We start from the raw sequence: 26,223 nt of genomic DNA on the forward strand, positions 1-26,223 counted from the left end.
TAAAATAAAAATAAATAATGAAAAAATAAAATAAAATTTAATTTAAAAAAAGAAACTGAAATGAAATTGCATATTAAAATAGAAATAGTGTAAATTTAAGAATAGAGAATTATAAGAAGTAAAAAAAAGTATGAAATAGAAGTATGTAAATTTAAAGCAATTAACAAAAATAAATAAATAAAATAAAATAGAAATGGAAATATACATTAAAATAAAAAAAAAAAAATAGAATGTGCATTATGCTATGGTGTTTAACACTAGTGCTTCAGATATAGAAATATTAAAAATAAAATATATATCTTCATTGTGCTGAGGCTTTAAGTGTGAAAATTAACTACAAAATATACATCAATAGAATAAAACAAGAATAGAACAAAAGTAACATAAGAAATCTGTACAGTTATGTGCACGATTAAGTCGTATACTGAAGAATATTGCACAGTTGAATAATTGTACCTAACGAATATTTATGCATTATACATTCAGAAGGTGAATTAATTCCAGATGCCAGTCTACTCCCTCAGAGCTGCTGACACTCTGAGGGAGTTGTACAGGTTGATGGCTACAGGCAGGAATGACTTCCTGTGGCGCTCTGAGGTGCGTCTTCTGGGAATTAACAAGTCCAAAGAAAGTGAAGTTGGTAAAAATAGGAAATTGGAAACATGCACGGTCAGCACATGTGCACTCAAACTGCTCCGGTTCATCCCAAAGGTGCTGGATGAGGTAAAGGTTGTAGGGGTGGCAATCATATCGTGTAGTGGTCGGGAAAAAATCAATATGGCATAATATCATAGCATTTTGCCCGTCAGTATTGTATCGATGCATGGATGTCAAGTCTAACTTTACCTTATTTTAAAGGTATACTGTGCAGGATTGTCGGCGAACACGCTTGCTAGTGGGAATGAAACTAAAAGCCGACCCCAGATTGATTCTTGTTTGGCATTTTGCCTCACATTTTTTGGTGCTGTATGTCTTGGATGCCTGCTCCTTATGGTCTGACACCTGGTTGCTACCTTTTTATTAAGCCCTGACCTCACCTGAGTGCTGTGGGGGCCTTTGAGGACATCATTTGCAGTTCAAAAGAAATTTATGTACAGCATATCACAAAACCTTAAAAGTTGCAATAAAGTTGTAATAAAAATATTGACACTAGGCGTCACGCAAAATATCCTGATATATGCTATCTAATTGTTCCCCCTTGGCTACAGAGTTGATGTAGAAAATTTCATTTGGTGTGTTTACATGTGCTTTGAGTTACAGTCGTCTTCTTGCAAAATGATTTAGGGTTTCCACAGCTCGATTTGTCCTGGAGAAAGTCGATGACTGACTTACGTATAGTATATGCATCACTAGGTTCCTCATTGGCTTCTACACGGACACATGTGCATGACAAAGACTGAAGACGGAAAATATTGCTGTGACAGCACAGCAGCTAGAAAAAAAAGAAGAAAGAAAAGATCGGTAAATGTAAGGATGCACCCTCGTGCAGAGAATTGAGAGTGACACCACCCTCTCGTTGAACTGTCCACCCTCCAGGTCACTCAAGACACAGTGCATTGTGTCATGACTACAGTTAAAGGAAGTTTAATTTCATTCATTCAGTCAGTCATTTGGGCAAAAATCCCATAATACACTCAGAGCATACTGTAATTTAAGTGGACTGAGAGAATACAAGACTTCTGTTTTTAAGCTTTAAAAATTTAGGCCGTGACAGTAGACTCTGGTCAATCACAGGTCACTTCAGAGAGAGGGTGTTCCTTTAGGCTGTTCTGAAAATGGAGATGCATGTTCAAGTACCCTCAGTGATTGCCTGATTGAATGGCGAAGAATCCTGCAGAGAAAGTTGCTGTTCCAGCTTTGGCAACAACTGCCTACACTGCTAAGCAACCCAGAAAAGGAAGATGGGCTCAAAAAGAGTGTCCAAAAGAGGGTTTGACAAAAGCAAAATAAAATGTGTGTCAGTATTGGTGAGGCATTTCAGACGTGGAGGGAAAATGTTTCTCATACTTAATAATACTGTAATACTAATCTTTATGTATAAAGCCCTTTTCAAAACAGAGTTACACAGTGCTTCACATGTCAATAATTAAAACAGACAAGACATGAAAACAACTTTTAAAAAAACTGATAAAAATACTTTTGTGTATAAAAACTGACGAAATATAAGACGAGTAAAATCAGGAAAGACTCTCCGATAAAAGTATGTTTTAAGAAGGCACTGAAACAGATCTCTGTCTCGGCCGACTTGATTTCCTTGGGCAGACTGTTCCAGAGCCTCGGGGCCCTGACAGCAATACTAAAAGTATTGGACTCTGTTAAGCCTTGCTTGCTCTCCCTTTTTCGCAGTTTAACTGGTTGTGTCCCTGATTATTTTAAAACTGCATGTGTGAACCCTCTGCTAAAAAACCTGGTCTGGATCCCTCTCTCCCTCAAAATTTTAGACCTATATCCGAGTTACCTTTTATATCCAAAATCTCTGGCTTCCGTAGGTATCGCAGCGATGACCTTTCAGTGGCTGCTGATGAGGGCATGTGTTCAGTCCTTGTACTCCTGGACCTCAGTGCAGCTTTTGACACCGTCAATTATAATGCTTTAGCATTCTGCTCAATGGTGCTAAAGGCTTACAGCTAATGTTAGCTTGAGCCTAGAATCACAGTGCCCTCACCTCACTCCCCGCCGCTACAGACCACCTCGCCAGGAGGAGAGCGGGCAGCAGCTCTGGAGACAGCCCCCAGTCAGCAACCACAGCCACCTGAATCCATCCAGCGCGAGTCCTAGCTCCAGGGGACTGGACAACCTTGACTCCCTGGCCAAACTTTCTGTTGCTGCTGTTACACAGATTAGAAATGGTGCTGCTGTGACATCTGGTGCTTGAATGAATTTAAGCTGCTGTAGCCACCGACCAAAGGTTTCGTCTCCTCCTGCTGCCCACTCTCTTCCTGGCAAAGCAGTCCTCAGTGGCGGGGAGCGAGGTGGAGGGACTGTGAGGTGGCTATCTTGCTAATTCCTCTCTCATTTTTGGTCTGATAAAGAGAGACGGCGGGCTAAAGAGAGACTGAGTGAATGAGCTGTGTGCAACTGTACAATAAAATGAGATTAAATAAGTCAGTGTATGGGAAACACTAGGTTACTGTATGAAAGTATGCATATGCCCGTGGTCATCTGGAGGGAGGGGCTTAGGACAGAGAGGGGAGAGCCACAGTTTTCTTCTTACCCCAGCTTTAAGTCTGTAGCTGCACCTCTGCCATCAGCATTTTCTCACTTTCAGACTGACAGAGCTCTTGATTCAAGTCCTGATCGAACAAGACTGTTAAACATGACTTTTTTTAAATGTATATTGAAGCTGTAAACGTGTTTGGTTTATAGTCGTCTCCCATCACCATTTCTCAACTTTTCCTGAGTCTAATATAGAAATAATATCCTGAAAAACTGTCCTGCATTAGCACTTCATAGATTTTAGTGGTGCAAGGTGAGACAGATTGATTTACCTGCCCCGTCGCCCCCTCTTCCCACTCCCCCTATCAATTTCACCAAATCTATTGCAATCACACATAGACATACACACTCAACAGCCCCCCCAAAACTACTCCAAATACCGCACACCCCCGTAACCCTGCCAAGCGATACTATGCTGTTTAATTGCTCTCTCAAATCAAATCAATAACAGTGAGGCATGTGTTGGGGTGGGGGGCCAAAAAATCAATTGTTGCAGCTTCACAGCCGAGTCAGAACGGGAGAAGGAGGAGTGGATTGAAGCGGTCCAGGAATCGATCGCTGAGACACTCTCCGACTATGAAGTGGCAGAGAAGATCTGGTTCAACGAGGCCAACAGGAGCTGCGCCGACTGTCGCGCCCCGCAGCCAGAGTGGGCGTCTGTCAATCTGGGTGTGGTCATCTGTAAGAAGTGTGCAGGTAAGGGGCACACGTACACCGCCTCACTCTCAGATGCTGACACACACATGCTGGATGCAAGTAAACAACATGTTTTCTTCGCTGTTCACTGATAAACATCCCCCCCATGTATTTAAACACCTGCCGACAGGCAGCTTTGTGTGAAGTGGAAGAAACACCTTTATAGTATATAAAGACCTCTGAGTTGTGTGAGAGGTTGTACCATGACGAACACTTTATTTTATTGTTTCCTAATTATGTAATAGTTGTACAGGAAGTTTGCAGGGGGAGAAAGCTGTGATTTAATACCAATTAAAGAAAAAATAGAAACAAAGTTCTCCTACTTTGGTTAGGATTTAGTTAACTGTGTCAGGTTTACATATATATTTTCCAACAGGGAATTTTCAGTGAATATTAATTCATTATTTGCTCTTTTAAACACACCCTTTGGCATCTGTATGTGACGCACAGCTGGGGGAAACTCATTTTAACGCAAGTCAATACAAGTTGGGGTTCAGCAAAGCGCGTAATGTTTCATGTAAGTGTGTCGTTAAAACAGCACTGACTTTTGATTTCACCTGGGATACAAACAGCGGTCTCCTGGGTGAAAGTCTCTGTATGGTTGACCCATCCACCACCCCTCTCTCTTACTCTACACATACTGACTCTCTCTTTAAAACAGTGGTTCCCAACTGGTCCAGCCTCAGGGTCCAGATCTCTCCTTAGTCATTAGTTCAAGGTCCACAAAGTTAAATACATTCAGTGTCATACTTGGTTTTGGTCATCGAGCTAGGTTGGTGTCTCTGACAAGTAACTGTTAGTCACTTACTCTACAGCAGGAAACAGCACTTCAAAATAAAAGCTTTGTGCTGGAATTGAAAACTTGACATGTTGGTGGGTCACTTGCGGCCCACAACCCACACCAGTTGGGAACCACTGCTTTAAATTACATCAGTTACTGTGAGTGCCAACTGTTGCTGCAGATGGGACCCCTAGAACCCAGTGTGGGTCATAGTGATGCCAGAGGGTGCCTGACGCCGGAATTCCACTGGATGCGTGTCCGTTGCGGAACGGCTGCGCTGGTTATCCGCTCCGTGCTCCGCCGTCCGTCAACACCCACTGGCTGCGTTTGCTGTGCGGAGCGGTGCAGCTCATGAGATCTCCCGAATTCACGCATAATCACGCGATATAACAAGATGTAGTTTCTATAAACAGAACCACAAAACCAGAGGAAGACATCTCGGTGCACCTCCATGATTAACATCTCCTCGTCCATGGTGTCAACGGAGTGAAATGACGTCTGAAAACCTCTGACCTGTTGACTTCAGGCCTGCCTCTGCCCATTATGACGTTTTCAAGGTGTAGTGCAGGGAAATGTGATCCGCCGTGAACACTGTGTATTTTATTTTGAAAATTAACCAGTTTTATTTTGTTTCAACACGACCCGCACCGCTGCATCTGGGTGCACCTCCTGGCAAAATAGAATCTCTGTCCTGTGTCAGCGGTGGGGAGCGCCGCAGCTGTGACGGAGCCGGAACGCAGCACAGCCGCAGCCGGTGTAAACACACACATTGACTAGAATTGAAACGTATCGGCTCCGCTGCCGTGCTGGAGCACAGACGCAACAAACACGCATCTGGTGGAATTTGGGGGTTAGGCCCTCATCACACAGGACGTGTTTTCGTCTGCTGTGCCTTTTTATTGTTGCCAGGCAACCATCCCATCACTTCCTAATATTCCCATACAATCAATACAATGTTCTGTCTGGCGCAAGGAAACAGAGATCTGTGTGGGTACATGAGACCCTAAAAAAGAGGGTGGGTCATGGGGAGTACCACCAGTTGGTCCAGGAGCTTCTCCTCCATGATGGATGTTTCCAAGAATATTTTAGGATGACTAAGGGGCAGTTTGACAACCTGCTGTCTGTCGTCAGGCCGCATCCACCTTATTTTCAAACACAGAAGTAAATAGTGATCAACTTCCACGTTTTGTGCGTAACTTCCGGTCAGCTGCTTTCCCTTACCGGAGCTAACGGTGCAAGCTAATTTTTTTCAATTTTCAATTGTTTATGTTAGTCAATCAGTTCGTTAGTTAGTCTGTGTATTTTATATAGATAACTGTGCCCACGTTTCCATTATCCGGTAATTGCTGGTAAAAATAATTCCCTCTAAACGCAAATAAATCGCACGTCAATCAAAAACTATGAACCAAAAAAGCACAATCTATCCCGAGTGAGACAAACTGCTTGAGCCCCGTCTCCAGTGTACCAGCAGAGAACCTGCAGAACCGAATCAGCGAAAAAACACACCGGGCTAAGCCTCTCTACCTGAGCAGCTGAAGCTGCGGCTCGTACCCTGTTTTTATTGACTGAGTTGATCATTAAGCCATAGTGATACGCGGATCGGCTCTGATAGCACCCGAATCAGCATGTACGCATGAACCATCCAGCCGTTACAACATGATTGAGCTAGCAAAGCAGTTTTGTGTTGCTATGTGTGGTATTTATTCAGTTATGGGAAATCACAATGTCTAGAAAGCATCAGTGGCTGCAGCTGACAGGGACAGCTAACAGCAGCAGCAAAGCTAACATCACGACGTCATCTGTTAAAAAGCCTCCTGTTGTCGGACACGACATGAAACTACTCCAGTTAGCTCAATCATGTTGTAACTAAGACATTCGCTGGAGAAAATATTTTTTCACGGACCGTTTATTGAGTTATTGAGTTATTACAGACACGGCTAACGGCTAATGGTTAGCCCAGCTAATCTACGATAACCATGTTATTAATTACAAAACATGCACACAGAAATAGTAACGTTTGTTCAATCATTGTGTTTATAGACTTTACAAACATCAGATTAGTCTAAACGGTGATATAGTGACGTGAAAAATGTGATATATAGCTAGCTAAATTCAACAAGGTAAACAACAAGGCGATTCCCATTTATGCAGCGGTCAAGAGTGCTGGACCGGAAGTGGCTGCATTCTGTTTTCGTGTTTCCGTGAAAAATAAGGTGAGTAGCTCTGGGTATCCAGCAACCACTACCACCAGTTTTCCTCCATTGTTTACCAACTGTGAACTTGTGACCACCACAGAAGGCCCACCTCTCAGATCATCAGCTTGGACAATGGGGAAAAGACATAATGTGGGGCACATTTTTGCTCTGAGTTGAACACCAGCTGCTTAGAGCACAGAAACATGAGGCACATTACAACGCTAAAATACCAACTCGTGACTTCTGTGTACAGTTACACCCCTAGAATTATTGTACTGTAGATTTACCAGTTGAATAATGTGTCTCTTCTGTTTCACCCTCAACTAATCACGTCATTTTTACAGGTAAATTGCTCGGGTATAATTAAGAATAATAAAGAGACCATGCTGATCATAAAAAGTTATGAACAAGTCTCCAAAGCATGCTTAAGTATGTTAATACTCAGTTCTTAATTTGTACATGTGGTCTGCAGTTTGTTTGTGCCTGTGCGAGTGTGTGTGTGCTCAGGCCCAGAGGCTCTTCTGGAATAAGTTCTCAGGTGATAAGCCACTTATGGGAGTTGGCGTCTGGCCTCTGGACTCTCTAATCTATTTGGCAATGCTGGATGGCTCAGATGAAATGACAACAAAGATTAAGCCACGGGCGAGAACTTGAGGGATCCCAAACTGCCTCTTGACCTGCTAAACATGATTAGAGCGAAGCAGCAGCCATGGCTGATGTAGAGGGATATCTGGCCGGTGTGCAGTTTCTCCACGCTCCTACACTCTTCCGTCTTCCCCCTCCAGATCTTCTCCAGGCCTGAGATTTCTCCCAGAGTCATAAGTTTTAATGCGATTCTTCACCTCACCTCTGCAAAGCCCGTGTAATTGGTACGCATCAGATATCCAACATCCCTTTTCAAACAGCCCTAAATGATTTCATTTGCAGGGGTGTTTAATATTACATTTTGTCGACACGCTGGGCGAGAGAGGGTGAATATCTGCAACGAGGAAGCTGTCCTCACACTGTGCTCGCCTTAAATTAGGCGGTGGTCCATTTGGAATACCAATGACTGCTCATGCTTTTAATTAGCGCTCCCATGTCATGGACAATAAAGAGAAATGCTGAACAAGAGAAAGAGGAAAGAAGTAATGAGAAGGCTAATGGTAAAAATGATCCCAGATTGGCTTTCCTCTTTTTTATGGCAAGACAGAATGAATTTTAATAGTCTGCAGTTTCACTCTCTGATACAGAGCCGCTTCAGACACTGTGATATTTTGTCTTTGTTTGCCTTGACTTGACTTTATTTTCTGTTTTATGAACAGAGAAAATCAGGGTTTATTGTGGGTATTAAGAGACAGATGATCAGAAACACAATCACACAAAACGCTGGGTGAAATTGTTGTTTAAAAAACAATTTGTAGCGTCTGCAGTTTAACCATGTGTGTGTTTTTAAATTACTTAAGAGACACACATTCCTCAGTTCCAGTTTTCTCTTTCCTTTCTTTATGAAACCGAGAAAGCAAATAGAAAGATTTCATGCTGGAAGCTGCCACAAGGGGACAGAAGCGTAATGCATTCACTTAAGAAAAAAAAAATCAAGCTGGTTTTTCTTCACTAACGAGATTATTATCAGCATTATGGGAAGTTTTAATGGGCAAAAAATTCAGCTTGTTTTTGTGAATTAAAAAGATAATAACTTTGGTCTTTCAGCAAAAGAAAAAATGTCTTCCTTGAACACTTTTCTCATGATTTTGAGATAATAATCTCTTTGGGTTTTTTTTTTTTTAATGAAACTTTTTAATTATTTGATAATTATTTGGTTAATTCAGATAAATAAGAGCAGAATTTTTTTTTTAATCATGATTTTGTAGATGATCTCTTTCATCCAACAAAACAAGAAACATTTAGTTATTCAAGAAACTTCTGATAATTTGTATTTTTTAAAAAAAAATACAAGCAGAAATTTTTAATTAAAACTTTTCCCCATAATTTCAAGATACTAATCACAGTCATTAAAAAAAAAAAAAAAATTTACCAGATAATTATCTAGCGTAATTATTTTACTTGTAATTTTGAGATAATAATCTCTTTCGTCCCGAAAAACAAGGAACATTTTTTTCATGAAAACTTTTCATATAATTCCAAGAATATAATCTTTATTTTCCCTGCAAGTCAAGCAGATTTTTTTTTTTTTTTTCAGCAAAATTTCCCCTAATTTTGAGATATAATCTCATTCATTCAAAAAAAACTAAATTTTACGGGATAATTTTCTGGTTAATTCAGAAAAACAAGAGCAGAATTTTTTTCTCGTAATTTTGAGAATAATAATCTCTAGTCCCAAAAACAAGGAACACTTTTTTCATTAAAACTTTCTTAAAATTCCAAGTATTTAATCATTTTAATTTGCAGGATAATTAACAGGTTAGTTCAAATTAGGAAGTAGATTTTTTTTCTCGTAATTTTAAGAAAATAATTTCTTCATGCCTGAAAAACAAGGAACTTTTTTTTTTTCATGAAAACTTTTCTGCTAAATACAAGAATATAATCTTTTTTCCCCAAATGTCAAGCAGATTTTTTTTCCAAGAATTTTCCCTTAATTTTGAGAAAATAATCTCATTTATTCAGAAAAACTAAAATTTACAGGATAATTATTGAATTTCAGTTTCAATTCAGTTTTATTTACACATACACACATAGTCATTTGATCCATTGTTATTGTAGAAATATTGAGTAGTGTAGCTTTAATCATTGTCTCATTGCCCCCACTGTTTGTGTTGGTATCTCTCTTCAGTGGTTAGTCCTTTTCCCAACCCATAAACTGGTCAAACCCACCTTCCTCAGTAACTTTACCTCCCCAATAACTGGAGCTATTGGCGCAGCTCTTTCTGCTCAGTCTCTTTGCCCTTTCTCCCAATAACCAGACCAACCAGAGGAGATGACAACACTCCAAAGACTGGGAGGCCCCTCTCCACACATGTAATTGCGACAAACTCTAAACTAGGATGCAACTTGTCGTCTCATCTGCTGGCAACAGTTGCCATGGCAATGCACAAATGCAGCGCTCATTGCTTTGCTTTGTTTCCCTCTGACTCGTCACTGAGTGAGGGGAAAATGCCACACAAGTACAGGGGGTTGGAAAAGTGCTCTGTGAACTGTCGCCGGGAAAGTTTTTAATTGGGGGCGAAATCCTTAAGTGTGTTGGGCATTTTTTTTTTTTTTTTTTTTTTTTGTGAAAGCCGCTGTGATTGGAATGCCCTTTTGTGTGTTATTTTTGTTCCTTCAGAAAGATGAAGACATTTACAACAGGCTATTTATATGTGAGGATCTCACTGTGCACCCGGTGGAATATGCGCATGCACACTTTTTTCAGCTTCATTACCCTTACACAAGTGAAAATGGTCCTGTGGTGCTGTATGGCTCAGCGGATGGAGCGTGGCCGTAGCATTGCAGCAGGCGCCCCGAGTGAAATATTTTCACTGCTTCACAGGCAGAAGTGACTGAGTCCTACTCTCTGGCCTTTATTTGTCAAGCTGGACTCATGAAGCCTCAAAGACTGTAATAATTCCTCTCTTTTCAGTGTGACTTTTAGGATGTGACAAGCAAGATTTAAATTCAAGTCTGAACACACTAATGCATCCACTTTAATGTGAACTTTCCCCACAGAATATATAAAATAAGCTCGGGGAAGTAGGAAATATCGTTTATTTATAGTCACAGGGCTCAACTGAGACATTCACAGCATCGCTGAGAACAGTCTAATATGGACACAGGCATTATATTATTGTTGTTTGTGAGTTATAAACAAACATCTTTGCCTGATAGACGAAATTGTCAACCCGTCACACTCACTTTCCATCTTTTAACTAATTTCCATGAGTGATGCGGATTCTAGACCAGTGGCTCTAGCTAGTACAGCCCCGGGCTCCAGATTTCTCCTTAGTTATCAGGGTCCACACAGTTTAATATTATTTAGCGTCATACTTGTGTTTGGCCATATTGTCGAGCTAGTTTGCGGTCTTCCTCAAGTAGCTGTCTATTAGTCACTCACTGTACAGCAGGAAACATCACTTCACAGTACAGCTCTGTGCTGGAAATTCAGTGTATTCAGTTCAGTGGTTGTTTTTTAGTTTAGTTGAGAAACAGCTGTTTCATGTCACATGCCAGACGAATCAGTCAACTTGAACTTGAAGTGGGCAAATTCAAAGGTCTGGACTCAGGCTACAAACATCTGCTAATAACCCCCAATTTTTTTATTATTTTTTTTTTCAAGTTGCAGTCAGCTGTTCTAATCTAATGCACTTTTTGTCAAATGCCAGCCATTTGTTTTGTGGAAAAGTCTTAAATCTTATGATGGGAAGAGTTTGGTTAGATAATTAAAGCGCAGTGCTGATAAATACCTTGAAACATGTAGTTAGTATTTTTGGAAAGGCCCTCAACTGGTCCCATACCTATTTAATCAACAGGGAGATAGCTGTTGTTTCAAATGCCCATCAAATCCTACATGGTGTTCCTCAGGGTTCATTACTTGGTCCCCTCCTTTTTTTCATAAACATGCTTTCACTCAAAGAAATTATACAACCACATGGTGTAACTTCCTGTAGTTATAGAGACTACACAGAACTGTACATAGTGCTAGTGCCCAATGATGCCACAGTTTAAGGCATTAAACAGACTGCGCGACTCAACATTAAAGATTGTCCACGGCAAGTAAAATGCTACGTCAGGCCAGTAAATCTAGCAACTTACCCATTTTGAGTAAGCAGTAAAAAATAATTTTTTCCTGAGCTGATGATGGAAGTATCTAGGGTGTGGGTGGTTTTTTGCAACCTGTAGCTCTTTTCCCAGCAGCTTTTGAGGCAGCAAACATGTCTGTTTTTGGGGATTCTCGACTATTTTTCCTGTGGCTTTTTAGCCCCAAAAAGTAGGTGGTTATTTTGCCCCTGTCGCTGTTTCCTCCAGCAGCTTTACAGCAACTAAACGTCAGTGTTTCTTAGCATTTCATGGTTTTCCCAGTGGATTTTTAGATTTTTAGCACCCAAACATTTTTCACCTTTGGCTCTTTATCCAGCGCCTTCTTAACCCTTAACATACAAATTTTTTAGGGAACCATGATGTTTTTTTTCCAGTTGCTTTTCACCCCCAAAACGTGGGTTTTTAAGGGACCTGGGACTAAAAAAGTGGTTCTGATTTCACAAGTCGCTGCTGTGCTTCCAGCAGCTGGGTGTTTCGTGAGTGTTTTTTGGGACCCGTTAGTGTTTTCCCTGCGCTTTTTTACTGAGACATCCCTGATTTTCTGGCAGATATAGTGCCATACAAAGCGGCTATTCTTTTGCCGAGACATCACTACTTTCCTGCTGGGATATTTGCACAAAAAGCAGTTGTTTTTCACCAAGAATATACCACACACGGTTTTATTTTAAGCCAGAACATGATCTTCTTCTGACCATAACTATGTCTTTTTGTACATAACCTTGACCACATGTTAACTACAGCGTTTCATTGCAATCGCTACATTAAAATGTGCAAATGTAATGTATCTGTGGTTTGCAGAAATGTACAAGGCCAACATTTTTTGTGGTGATCAGGTTGAAAAACAAACAGTTGCAGTAGTCTATCAGAATAACACTACAGGTGATAAAGAATATTGGTTCAGAGCTGTTGTGGCAGGATAACTGGAGCTATTTTTTGTCCTTAATGCATTCACCATGCGGCCTGCCACACCACATTGGAAATCTAATCTGGTAGCAATTAGACCAGTCAGTTAGTAATATGGTTTGTTCTGCTCAGTAATATAAACATAATAAAACCAGTATTCCCAAAGTAGGTAGTGTAAGTAATCACAAAATGATTTACTTTCTCTTTTTAATGTCTTAAATGACAAATAATGAAGTGATTTCTGGAGTCTGTGCTCTCCAGATCTGTGTCAAGACGGCCTTTTCTCCTCTCATGGCCCCAAATTTCCACTCACAGCTGCTCTACTTGAGCAGACACGACAGTAATGAGATCATGCCAAATCTAAATCTAAAATTAAAACTTCACACACAGGACAATAATTCACTTTCACACATAGAGCGTGTTTCTGCCTAATGTATTATGCATGCATGCTCTGTCTTTGGCCATAAGCAACCCTAGAAGCCTCTCGTTCACCCAAATAAACAGGCCGACCCACAAACACAATGAATTACTCATGATTCATTAGCAATTAATGGCCCTCGTTCTGTGCTTTCATTTCCAATTAGGCGAGCTGAGGGGACTAAATATGTCTGTTGTGAGTGAGAGAATGAGCTTCCAGTCATGCTCTGTTTCTCCGTCTTGTAACTGCCTGTTTATTGTTTATTCCATCACTGACATGTGGCGTGTGTTTGAGCGCACACTGTGAAGATTTCTGTGCATATATGTACATGTTAATTTTTGTTTTTTCCATGTGGCTTCAGGAGCTAAAAGTGCAGCCCCACAGCTATGCATTTTTTAATATATCTAACTGAGAAGAGGTTGTATGAATTTCTGATGGTATCTGTGTGTCTATGAACTCGTGCTAATGTCTGTGTCTTCCTGTGTTTCAGGGCAGCACCGCTCCCTCGGCCCAAATATATCCAAGGTGCGGAGCTTGAAGTTGGACAGCAGCATCTGGAGCAATGAGCTAGTGGAGGTACGTACTGTTTTCGTCATGAGTGAGAATAACATAAGCTCTGACCTGATATAAAGTGATCTAACATGACTTCTGTTCGACCACTTTTTCCATTGGATTTGTGGTAGTCAGTGTCTCGAAATTAAAGGGACACTTCACTCCAGAAATGATCTTCTGTATATCACTTACTCATGCTGTCTTAACCTTGAATTAGAGAAGAGAACGTTGCCTTTCTCGCATTCCTCATCAGTGAACGAAGAATTAAAGAACAGAAAATTCTTGATAAATTGAAGTCAATGGGGACCACGTTCAACAACGGCAAAACTAGATCAAAACCTCCCTTTTAATACATCTACCTGGGCAATTCAGTGCATTTAAATTAGACTGGTACCTCCCAGGCTGCTCATTGTCAGCTCTCCTGTTGTCACTTACTCACGCCGGTCGCTTCCTGGCCAATGAACGAGCTGAGAGGCGGGACTTCAATGGAATGCACGAGCAGAGTTCAAGGACATGCTACTTGCTGGGGGTGTGTCATATCATCTTGTTCACGCTAATGCTGGTATATTTTTTAATATCATATGAAAAATTCATATCGTAATACTCGCGATACTTCAACTTGTTGACATATGACGGCATACTGTCAGAGCTGAGCTGTTTAAATATGTAATTTGTGTCAGATTTTATTTAGTTGAACTATTAATATTGTATACAGAATCTGAGTTACTGTTGGTGTTCACAAACTAAAGAACTAATTTGTCATATCGTCAAGAATATCGTATCGCAATAATACCCTGAAATATCATGATATTTTTTTAGGACCATATCGCCCACGCCTACTACTCGCTTGTGCATGGCACAGTTTATGCAGCAGTGTTTTAAATATAAATGTTTAGTGAAATGCAGTTGAAGAACTGAGCATACAACTGGATAAATGAGATTCTGATTAAATTGCAGAAGCTGTGTGAGAGTTTGTCAGCAGATGTTTTGATTAAGAATGTCAGCTTCGGTTAATTTGACTTTTGATAGCAATTTAAGAAAGCAAAATGCAAAATGATGTGAAATACAAGAGGCCTTTGCTTTAAGTTTGGCACTGTTGAATCACTGAGCTTTAGCACTGCATTTCAAAGCGCTATCCATTCAGAGGAGGTGGAATTTTAATGTTTTGTGATGTAAATGTTTTGACTTTTATTTTATTTTCTGTTGGCTTTGCTGACAGACAGACAGCGAGCTGTGTTAACGTGCGGAAACATACTGCCCACTGCCCACCCTTCGGTATCTACAGGTTGGTTAGCATCACTGTAGAGGCATGCTAGAAAAGCAAATTTTACATAACATGGGATGAGTAATTAATATACAAATGGTCATATTGGGGCGTGAAGTGCTCCTTTAACTACTGTTTTTCACTTACTTTCAAAGGGCTTTTAAACTAAAGATAAATACTAAAAAGTGAAACCTGACAAGCATTCAACCAGTGTTATTGTGAGGACTTGATCCTGTTTCAGGCAGATGTTGATTTCATATCCTACTAGAAGGTCTACAAATGATTCTCTCCCGTCTTTGTCCCCTCTCCACGACCTTTAACACCTCAGCTCTTCCTGGAGGTGGGGAACAAGAACGCTAACAGTTTCTGGGCTGCTAACCTTCCCTTGGAGGAGGAACTCTTCAGCGGGGCGTCGGCGGAGCAGCGCGCCACTTTCATCCGCAGGAAATACAGGGAGAGGAAGTACTGCAGGGTCCTGGAGGGCTTCAACGACCTGGAGCAGCTCAACCAGGTAACGTCTTTAAAGACACGTCAAATCAATAGACTCAAAATGAATGTTATAGAAAGTTTGCTTTTAGATATTGAGGCAGTGATATGCTAACATGGTGACGTATTAAATGTTGTAGTGTGGTTTTATTCCTACTTTGGGTGTCAGTGGTTAACTGTTAACCGCCAGATATATTCTTGAATGGTTACACATGTCGGTCCACAGGTTAATTTAGCTAGTTTAGTTTAGCTACCTAGTGTACTGCACTGTGCACCACTTGGGTCTGGTAGGGGCTAGCTAGCAACGCAGCTCATTCGGCAATTAAGGCCTTGTTTACACGGATACCGATACAAATAAAAACAGATTTTTATATATCCCTTATAAAAGAAATTCCGGGTTTACGCGATCAGTTGTGAAAACGATATCCCTGTTTACACGAAAACACAAAAACGGCAGCTTTTTGCTGCAGTTAGCATGCCAGGCCAGTAGGTGGCGATACGCGATATGTCAAACACCATAGAAAAACGTTTTGCGCATGCACAGTGATTTGTTTTACTCTTGTCGCTAGTGATAAAATCAATGATGAACTCAATTTTATCCTTATGTAGCATAGTTAGCTGCTGTGCACTTACTAATATTGGGCACAGCAGATGTCTTTGTGTGCTGATGTAGCGGTGAAGTTCATTTGTAAGCTCGTAAGTAGTCCCAAAAGTGCTAACAAAACGTAAACAACATGGCATATATCCGCCATTGTTCCCGGGCGCCTAACGGTCATGCGCGAACTGGGTTGAAACGTCATCGTTTTCCAAAATCTCCGTCTATCCTGTTTACACGTCTCCATAGAAACGTATATTTTTAAAAACTTTCACTTTGGAAGCCGTTTTTGAAAATCTCTGTTTTCGTCGAGAAAAAAGGCCGGTTACGTGGAAATGATTGGTGCAAACGCAAAGATAAATACCCGCTTTCAGAAATATACGGAACCGTATAAAAAGGGCCCTATGGCTAGTAACAGTATTGGTGCCGAAACATTGTGGCCATCCTTCGTTCTTCCTTTGGTAGCTCTGCTGAGTTAGCAGCTTTATTTTGAGTCTCAAAACCCCTGTAGCATTGTTAACCTTGTTTACACTGTTAGCTCTGTTAGCACAGTTACCTTCTAGCCATTAGCAGCCAGCGTGGCTAGTGGTGCTGACACAACAAACAATGCTAAAGGAGTTTTGTGGCTCAAGTGAAGCCACATCTTTACTGGGGCTGCCTGGGGAGGAGACTGGCGGGTGGCCGCCATGTTTTAGCAGCAAAGAATCCCGCTAGCAAGACGGCGTTACCATCGGTGATCGTGTACAGTGCTAGCTAGCTCCCATCCAACCTGGTTGGCAGTGCAGAGTAGCCGATGCTAATGTTAGCTAACCAGTGGAGACCAGATGGTGGGCAGTGGGCACTATTTTAAGCGACTAACCAGCTGTGTGTCAGCAAAGCTAACGGAAAATAAACAGTTATTGGGTGTCGGGCTACTGAAAGCAAAATTAACCCAAATGGAGATCCCTAATTCCAACATTTAAATTTAGGAGGTGTTTCTGTCTTCTTTTACTGTCCATTGAATAAAACTTTTTCACCAGTAGTTGCCAAGGAAGGTGAAAATTCTTTGCCTCTGATTCTACACCCACTATCAGCAGTTCTCCAACCATATGCCAAACTTGTTTACTACAACAGTATATTGTATACGCCTGTGAGGGTCTCGTCTGCTTTACTCTGTAAACAAGCACAACAGATGCGGTGCGAGTACAGTCGATCTGCAACGTGCCGACTCCCTCACTGCTTTGTCAAGTTATCCTCAACATTAAAGTTGGTGTTAGAGTTTCATTGGCTGTGTGTAGAAGTGCACGCTGACTACATCCGTCTGTAGACTTGTGGCAGGAGTTCTTTTTTATTCCTGAGTGCTGCAGTGTCTACCTGCAAGTTGCACTGCATCTCATATCAAGAATACATCGCATCTGTTCAATGTGTGCATATAATTTAGTGAGTTTACCTGACTGGAGATGTCAGACTATCTGCAGTTATGGAGCCCTTTGGAGAAGTATACTGGGTTGTGTTCTGAAGGTTTATATCAAAATATTCATTGTTCCTAGCTGTGTTAGTAGAAGATGTTTAGGGGGAGATAGCAGGTCAGGTTTTTCTAGTCCTGAATCTGTCATTAACATTATGTTTTTGGTTAGGCGCCTATTCAAACCTTGAAAGTTTAGAGTGTAAAGGGCCTGGGAACATTATGATGGAGGTATATGACGGCCATTCCTTTGCTCAGTTGTGTGTCATACATTGCTGCAGAGATTTTTGAGTTGATACCATACTTGAGAATTAATAGAAATGGCTAAAAATGCCTCCAAAATACCAGATAAAGACATTAAGACCTTGAGGAACGCAATAGAAAAATCCAAGCTGTGATTCGAAATAAAAAAAACAAGTTGACATTTGGATATATCTGTAAAAATTGCTCAAGATCACTAGTTTGAAGTTGTACAGTTTCACGAGGCTGTGATTATCCTTTGGGTCACTAGAGGCCATTTTATGCGGTGAGGTTTTTAAAAATGTGCTCACTATAATGAAATGGTTACTATGGGGACAAACATCATCATACATGGATAAAACTGGGCTCATTGAATCTACAAGAGTCTCAGCTTTACTGTCAGACCCAAATATATGCAATTCCAAGACTGTTCAGGGACCCTGTGTGTACAAGTAGTCAAATACAATACTGTGGGGCATTTCCCAACTCAAGTCCATACGGACTTAGGTTGGGAACCAGAGGGTCAACGTTTCAAGTCTCTGTCCAGTCCAAATATGGAGTGTAGACTGGTAGCAGAAAGGTGCCAGTTCACCTCCTGGGCACCACCGACTGCTTGGGGCACCTGTCCATGGGCAGGCTTTGGAGCCTGAACATATTGGCTTGATTTCTTTAAAAAGACATGGGAAGAAGGCAGTGAGCATCAAAAGAAGAGATGACCCAAAACATTTGCAAGAAATTAGTAAAAAGAGAAAATTAAAATTTTTTTTAAGTTTTGTTTAAAAAAAACAACAACAAACAAACAAGGAAATAATGCAAAAAAATTATAATAACTCTATAACATGATTTTAAAATGTAATAATACTAGTTTTTCCCCATTTTTTAAAAAACCTTTTCAAAATTTACTTTTAATGCAATTTGTGGGACATTTCTTACCAAATTTTTCATTGATAGGACCCCCCAAAAAAAGAAATGACCCAAATGCAATGCAGAAAATTAATTTTTAAAATGTTTTGTTTTAAAAAGATAAACAATAATGACAACAACATCATTTTAAAATGTTATAGTAATAGTTTCTCCATTTTATAAAAATAATTTTCTAATTTTTTTTTATTAAAGAGAAAATTAAAAACAAGAAAATTCTTGAAAATGTTTTGAAAATAAACAAGAAAACAGTGCGAAAAAATATAGTAATTATATAACATTATTTAAAAATATCACAGTAATAAATTTTCCCTAGCTTTTTCCCTTTTCCCCAGTTTTTTTTTTTTTTTTTAATTTCAAACTCTAGATTTTTTATTTATTTTTTAATTGCAATTTGTGGGACCATGACAGCAGAGTAAAAGTAGTAAAACGTATTTCCTCTTGGGGATTAATAAAGTGTATCTTCTTAAATATGGTTTTTGCCCAAAGCTGAATGGGAGAAGGGGAGACTTATGGGTATCCATAGAAACCATTTCATTCAGATGTCTTGAGGTGAGAGATCCCTGTGGAAATGGCCTCGCCAATTGTTTTTTTCCTGCAAGAATTTAGCTGAACTTTGAAGCGTTATTTAACCCTGCGTTTGGAAAAAGTAGCCTGGCATGGATCACTGGAAGTCTTAGGTCTTCTACAGCCTCTGAAAAACAATAGTGCGAGGATGCCAGCATTCTCGCAGAATACAAGAGGTTAAATATACACTTATTTACATTTATGTCCACAGCTGCATCTTAAAATTGGATTAAACCAGGTCCAAAAGTCTCAAGTCAAAGGTATGTTACTGAAGGGACTTTTTATATTTGTTGTTATTGCTCCATAAATCAGAAAATATTGGAGACAATGACTTGTGCCACAGTTTGTTGTGTTGTCCCCTGCTAGCTGCTCAGTGTGAACAAGTAAAACGTCAAGACAACATCTCTTTAGACCTTGGATGTGTTTTTCTACCTCTAGTTACCCAAGTATTTTTTCTGGTCGGGTTAGAGCAAAGTGCAGCAGAAGTTCACCAACCTGCGGTGATAAGTGGGCACATACAATAGCTCCATCTGTACTTCTAAGAAAACGTGGTACACGGCATCCACCGTTAGCTAAGTCCACCTGAAAAAGTCCATATTTACCTGACCTTTTGCCATAAGTCTGACAATGCCAAAGGGGAAGTCTTATCGATCTCAAGTGCATGCAGGTTGACGCTAAGGCCTCCTCTGCCAGTTTGTGGTTCAGGGTTTACTGCTGTGGCAAAAAAGAAAAAAAAAAAGCGGCTGTTTTTTGGCTTCCCCTGAAAGAGAGGGTCTTAAAAGCACAAAGCACTGAACCTCCAAACTGTTTCCACGTGCGTCAGCATTTACGCAGATCAGCCTCCTCATATTGTTTTCTAGAGCAGAAAGAGAGGGATGGAGATGGGGAGAGAAAGAGGGAATGAAGGGGGGAGTAAGGAAGAGATATACTAGCTGGCTAAGTGGAAAAGTGGATTAGGATTCACAACAGAAACGCTTGGGTTGGTTTTATTGCGGCTTTGCTGGCCTCTGCCTGTGTGTATGTGGGAGTGTGTGGTGTGTACACGCGTGTGAACATGTGTGCTGCACCACGAAGGATGTGTGAATTTGCTGTTGTAGTGGGAGTTTTTGCAGAGTGGTGTAGGACAGGAAGTGTGACAGAGGGAGTGTGGCTGCCTAAAAGGGTTTGGCCAATGTGTGTGTGTGTGTGTGTGTGTGTGTGTGTGTGAGAAAGAAAGAGAGTGGAAAAAGGTGGAAGTGGGTGGTTGTGTTTGCTTTCTCTGTCTCGTCTGCCTTTATAAATGGGCTCAACAGATTTGATGGGGATCAGTGTGTCACAGAGCCACTGCACACACCATGACTCAACATATGTGTCTGCAACCCAAACACCAGATAAAATGCTGGCACTGTGGGTTTCTCCAAACCACAGATACGTCACACTTGCACATTATTACATAGTGGATACGTTGAAATTTTAAATGTGGTTAAGTCCAGGCACAAAATACATTTGGTTATGGTGAGGAAAAGATCATGTTTGGGTTTAAAATCCCTGCTTTTCTTGACACATTTTTCGTGCCCGTATCCCAGCAGATACAGCAACGATTTGGCGGTAAAAAGCAACTGCTTTTCTTGCACTATCCCAGCAGGGAGTGCAGCAATGTCTTGGTTAAAGACAACCCCATATTTTGGCACCATCACCGCAGGAAATGCAGCAATGCCCTGCCAAAAAACCCCGCTTTTCATGCCAATATCCTGCAGGACCTGCAGCAATGTCTCGGTAAAAAACAACTGCATTTTGTGTCACTATCCTGGCAGGAAATGCAGCAGTGTCTCCGCAAAAAACAACCATTTTTCATGCCCTGATCCCAGCAGATGATGCAGTGATGGCTCTGTTAAAAACAACTACTTTTCATGGCACTATCAGCAATGTCTTGGTAAAAGACAACTGCACTGTTTGGCACTATCACAGCAGGAAATGCAGCAATGTCTCTGCAATAAACAGCTGTTTTTGTGCCTCTATTTTGGCAGGGAACACAGTATGTCTTGGTAAAAAAAAACAATAAAACAGCCACTATATTGGCAGGGAACACAGTGATGTCTCTGTTAAAAACAACTGCATTTTGTGACCCTCTTCTGGCTGCAAACACAGCGACGTCTCTGCTGACAAGAACCACTTTTCATGCCACTGTGCCAGCTGCAAACACAGCGACGTTTTGGTATAAAACAGACACTTTTTGTGCCACTATCTCGGCAGGAAATGCAGCGATGTCTCAGTTAAAGACAACTGCATTTTTTGATACTATCATCGCAGGAAATACAGCAATGTTTCTGCAAAAAGCATCCGTTTTTTTTGTGCCACCATTCCCGCAGACAAAGCAGCAATGTCTCGGTTAACAACAGCTACTCTTCATGCCCTTATCTCAGCAGATAAAGTGGCGATGTTTCACTCAAAAACAACTCATTTTCTTGCAATATCCTGGCAGGGAATGCAGCGATGTCTCTGCAAAACAGTTTTTGTGCCACTGTTCCAGCGGATAAATCAGTGATGTCTCTATTATAAACAACTGCTTTTAATGGCAAACAGCTGCTTCTGTTGCACTGTCATGGCGTGGAATGCAGCGATGTCTTGATTGAAGACAAATGAATTTTTTGGCACTATCACCACAGGAAATGCAGCAGTGTGTCCGCAAAAAAAGCAACTGTTTTTCATTCCACTATTCCACCAGGGAACACAGTGATGTCTCAGTTAAGCGCAACTGCATTTTGAGACCCTCTTGCAGCTGGAAAATCAGTAGTGTAGTGCTGCTTTTTGTGTCACTGTCCTGGCACGAAATGCAGCAATGTCTTGGTGAAAAACATCTACTTTTCATGGCACTATCTTGGCAGGGAAGGGAACTGCCCATTGGTTCGACATCCCATTGTTCCGACCATATTAAACTCATTGTTCCGAAGTCCGTTCTGAAATCATCATGACACCCTGTGGTTAAAGTCTGGTTAGGTTTAGGCACAAAAACCACTTGGTTAGGGTCAGGAAAAGATCATGGTGTGGGTTAAAATGAAAAAGAAAGTGACAAACACATAAGCCGTGAGCCTGCTTCGCCTCAAGCCGGTTGCGGCGCACCATACGCCCGCCGTAAGCCGTTCAGCACCGCGGACAGTCGGACTAATAGGATGTCGAACCAATGATATGGGCCCGGCAGGGAATGCAGCGATGTTTTGGTTAAAGACAACTGCACTATTTGGCACTATCACCGCAGGAAATATGGCAATGTCTCTGCAAGAAAAGAACTGTTTTGCTGCAACATCTCTGCTAAAAACAGCCACTTTTTGTGCCACTATCTTGGCAGGGAATGTAGCGATGTCTCGGTTAAAGGCAACTGCATTTCATGCCATTATCTTAGCAGTTAGAGTGGCGATGTTTCACTTAAAAGCAACTAATTTTCTTGCACTATCTTGGCAGGGAATGCAGTGATGTCTTGGTTAAAGATAACTGCTTTTTTTTGCACTATTGGCCTGGAAAATGCAGCGATGTCTCTGCAAAACAGTTTTGCAACAGTTTTTTGTGCCACTCTTCCAGCAGATAAATCAGGGATGTCTCTGTTAGAAACGACCCCTTTTCATGGCAGTATCCGGGCAGGAAAACAGCACTGTCTCCGTAAAAAACAACTGCTTTTCTTGTACTAATCCAACAGGAAAAGCGCTGATGTCTTGGTGAAACAACAGCTTCTTGTGCCAGTATCCCAGCAGGAGATGCAGAAATGTCTCAGTAAAAAATACCACTTTTCATGCCACCATCTTGCCAAGAAATTCAGCAGTATCTTTGTTCAAAACAACCACTTTCTGTGCCCTTATCCCAGCAGATAAAGCAGTGATGCTTTGGTTAAAAACCACTGCATATTGTGACATGATATCTGCAGGAAATGCTTTATCCTGGCAGGGAATCCAGCGATGTCTGAATTAAAGGCAACTGCATTTTTTGGCAGTATCCCAGCAGGAATAACAGCCATGTCTTGCCAAAAAATGCCACTTTTTTTTGCCAGTATTGTGCCAGGAAATGCAGCAATGTCTCAATTAAAAACAACCAATTTTGTGCCTTTATCCCAGCAGGTAAAGCAGTGAAAAAAGGTTGTTTTTTAACCGAGACGTTGCATCTTTTCCTGCCCAGATAGTGCGATTAAAAACAGAAATGTCTTGGTAAAAAAAAACAACCTTTTTTTTTGCCCCTATATTGGCAGGCAACGCAGTGGTATCTCAGTTAAAAACAACTGCTTTTCATGGCACTATCCTGTCAGGAAAAACAGCGACCTCACAAAAAGCTTTTGTGGCACCATCCCTGCTGGATAAACAGCAACGGGGTTGCTTCAAAACACCCACATTTGGTGCCTAAAAAGCAGCCATGATTTGCTAAAACACAACTGGAACAGTGGTCTGCAGCTTGGCAGTCGTCTCACTGAGGTGACACACCATCCACCGTCCCCTCCTCCCCTCGATTACAAAGTCAGCTCAGCTAATACGTCACTTTATTAACGTTGATGTGATGCATATGCCAACACTTTCTTCTCCCGACTGGGCTGGTGTGTGTATGACTGCTAAAACAATAAACACTCTTTAAAACAGTTTCATTTATCTTTACAAAAAGTAATAAATCACAAGCAACCTATAAAAAAATCCACACACACACACAAAAAAAAGTATTTTTAACATAAACAAGGACACTGAGTCTAATCTCATTGGACACGTTCCAGTTCTGTGTCACACTTACTTACCATTACACAAGTATGAATATGAAAAAATAAAAGCTATATAAAACCTATTCCTCTGGGAGTCTGCCCGGGAACAAAGACAATGATACTGGCAATTTCCTCATTGACATTCATGCAAATCTGAAATCACGCGATGGCATTTTAACAAGTTTTATAGGCGCAGGGGTCATGAGACTCACTCAACACACAGAGTAAATTACCGTTTAAAGTGTCAGCTTAAGTAATGAAATGAAAATAAAAAGCCAGTGAAGTGATTTATACCTGACTGCGTCAATATGTCCCGTATAATCTCAGCTGTGCATGCTTATTCCGTTGAGATGTTTTGGCTCTGCATCTTCATCTCGCGCCCTCTCTTTATCCTGCTCTCTCTGTTTCTTCTGGTCCCATGTTCCCCATTAGAAGCTCATATCCCGGTGACCTCCACGGAGTCTCCGCAGGCCGCGTGACCTAGAGTGGGGGGTGTCAGAGGACCTTCTTATATCATTACACACACGCAGACACACACATGAACCCTCTAGTGGCTGCAGTAATTGCTATGACACGGAAGGTCATTTCCAGAGATGATACAGAATAAGGCCAGGCTGCTTGGGACTGTTTTGCCGTAATCTGACCCCGTCTTGTGTGTGAGCGTGTGCGCGAGTGTGTATCAGACAAAGGCAAAGACAGTGAGTGAATAAACTAATCATATCTTTATCCTTCTTTGTTGGGAAAGACGAGTACGGTTTTGCAGAAACTGTGCGCGTCAGATAGAAATAAGCGCACCTGGAACACGCACACGTCTTTATCTCAGCGCGGGTCCTTTGTGTGGGCGGGCAGGTTATATTGACAGGTGGTTTGTTTGTGTGTGTGCTTTGCCTGTGTGTATATGCGCAGGCTCGCCGCGCCTCACTTTGAGACGGATCTCGCTTGTTTGTGGCAGATCGATGCAGCTTACTGACTCGCTCCGAGTCCGATGAAAGGAGAGGTTGCTCGTTGAAATTCCGCCATTTGCCACTCGACTCCTCTGTTGATCCACTTTGTTGCGGGTCATCGTGCACAATGTCACATCAATTGACTGGACTGATGGGAAGAGACAGATGGAGAGAGAAAGAAAATATTTGCCTCCGTCAGACTGTATTCTTCTGACTCTTCAGTCTTGCCTCGCTCAGGTGGCTCACCGCGTGAGACAGGTGAATAGTTCCAACAAAGCGTGTCTGCATGGCGAGACACTGCATTTAAGTGTGGTTTTATAAGTCAGGAATTCAAAATCTGTATAGAGGAAGTTTGTGTGACAGGCTCCTGGGGACCGATCGCCAACCTCAGTGGGTGAATGCTGAAGCCAGTGCAGAGGTGCTTGAAGAAACAGCTCTCCTAATCACCACCACGTGCAGTACAGAACATTAACAAGTGCATTCGTAAAGGTTTGCACGACTTTGTGGCCGCCAAGCCTGCACAAGTAAGACAAAAGAAGCCACGTAATTCTCAGTGCGCCCACAAAGGGTAAAATGCACCACCAAGCAAATAGCGTCTCAGTGCTCCTGTGCTATTTGCATGTATTTAAATTAGGTAATATGCATACATTTGGTGCAAACTTGGCCCCTTTCTATGCAAATGAGCCTCATTGCAGAAACAGTCCAATTTACTCAGACCAGCGCTAACAGCCACACACAGTTACAGTCACATTATTAGCATCTTCAGAGAGTTGGAGGTAACTGAAGCACATTTATAAGGGGTGTCACGGCCGGCACTGACCCAGATCAGTTCCTCTGTCACGCTTGAAGGTCCAGTGTGTAGGATTTAAAGGGATATATTGGCAGAGATGGACTTTAAGTATGTTTTCCGTGGTGTTAAAACACCTGAAAATAAGAAACGTGGTGTTGTAGTCAGAAGTAAATCTCTCAAGACAGATTCTACACTTTACATTGTAGAATCTGTCGGCAGCCCTGTGTGAAAGACGACTAGAGAGGGGGTGGGGGTGGGGCTTTGAGTTTGAACGATGCTGCGCTTTAGCCAATCACAATGGAGGGGGCGTGGCCAAGACGTTCAGGTGTCCCCAGGAAACGTGTACCTACAGAAACAGCAAGCTCCACGTCCATGGCGACCGCTCCACCCAAAACGCAATCTCGTCAACGTGAAAAAAATATTTTTACCAGCGGATGTCTGAGTTACAACATGATTGAGCAAACTGGAGTAGTTTCATGTCGTATCCGACAACGGGAGGCTTTTAACAGATGACGTCCTGATGTTAGCTTTGCTAACTGTCCCTGTCAGCTGCAGCCACTGATGCTTTCTAGACATCGTGATTTCCCAAAACTGAATAAATACCACACATAGCAACACAAAACTGCTTTGCTAGCTCAATCATGTTGTAACTAAGATATCCGCTGGAACAAATATTTTATTCACGGACTGTTTATTGAGTTATTACCTTATTTTTATACAGTCTATGGTTATTACAGACACCGCTACCGTTATTAATTACAAAACGTGC

General features: G+C 41.4%; 1 protein-coding gene across 8 annotated transcripts in view; it reads left to right on the top strand.

Moving 5' to 3' along the window:
• Positions 1 to 26,223, top strand: part of arap2 (ArfGAP with RhoGAP domain, ankyrin repeat and PH domain 2) — a 253,644-nt gene that overhangs the window by 103,744 nt on the left and 123,677 nt on the right. For all 8 annotated transcript variants that reach the window (XR_007448601.1, XR_007448602.1, XM_049568438.1 and 5 more), the window contains exons 11-13: positions 3,713 to 3,912; positions 13,434 to 13,519; positions 15,088 to 15,270. Coding sequence is in view for 6 of the 8 variants with exons in the window: in XM_049568438.1 (XP_049424395.1) it covers positions 3,713 to 3,912; positions 13,434 to 13,519; positions 15,088 to 15,270 (469 nt within the window). In the remaining 2 variants the exon portion in view is untranslated. The remainder of the gene's footprint in view (positions 1 to 3,712; positions 3,913 to 13,433; positions 13,520 to 15,087; positions 15,271 to 26,223) is intronic.

This window comes from Epinephelus fuscoguttatus, linkage group LG23 (genome assembly GCF_011397635.1).
Source record: "Epinephelus fuscoguttatus linkage group LG23, E.fuscoguttatus.final_Chr_v1".
Taxonomy (NCBI): Eukaryota; Metazoa; Chordata; class Actinopteri; order Perciformes; family Serranidae; genus Epinephelus; species Epinephelus fuscoguttatus.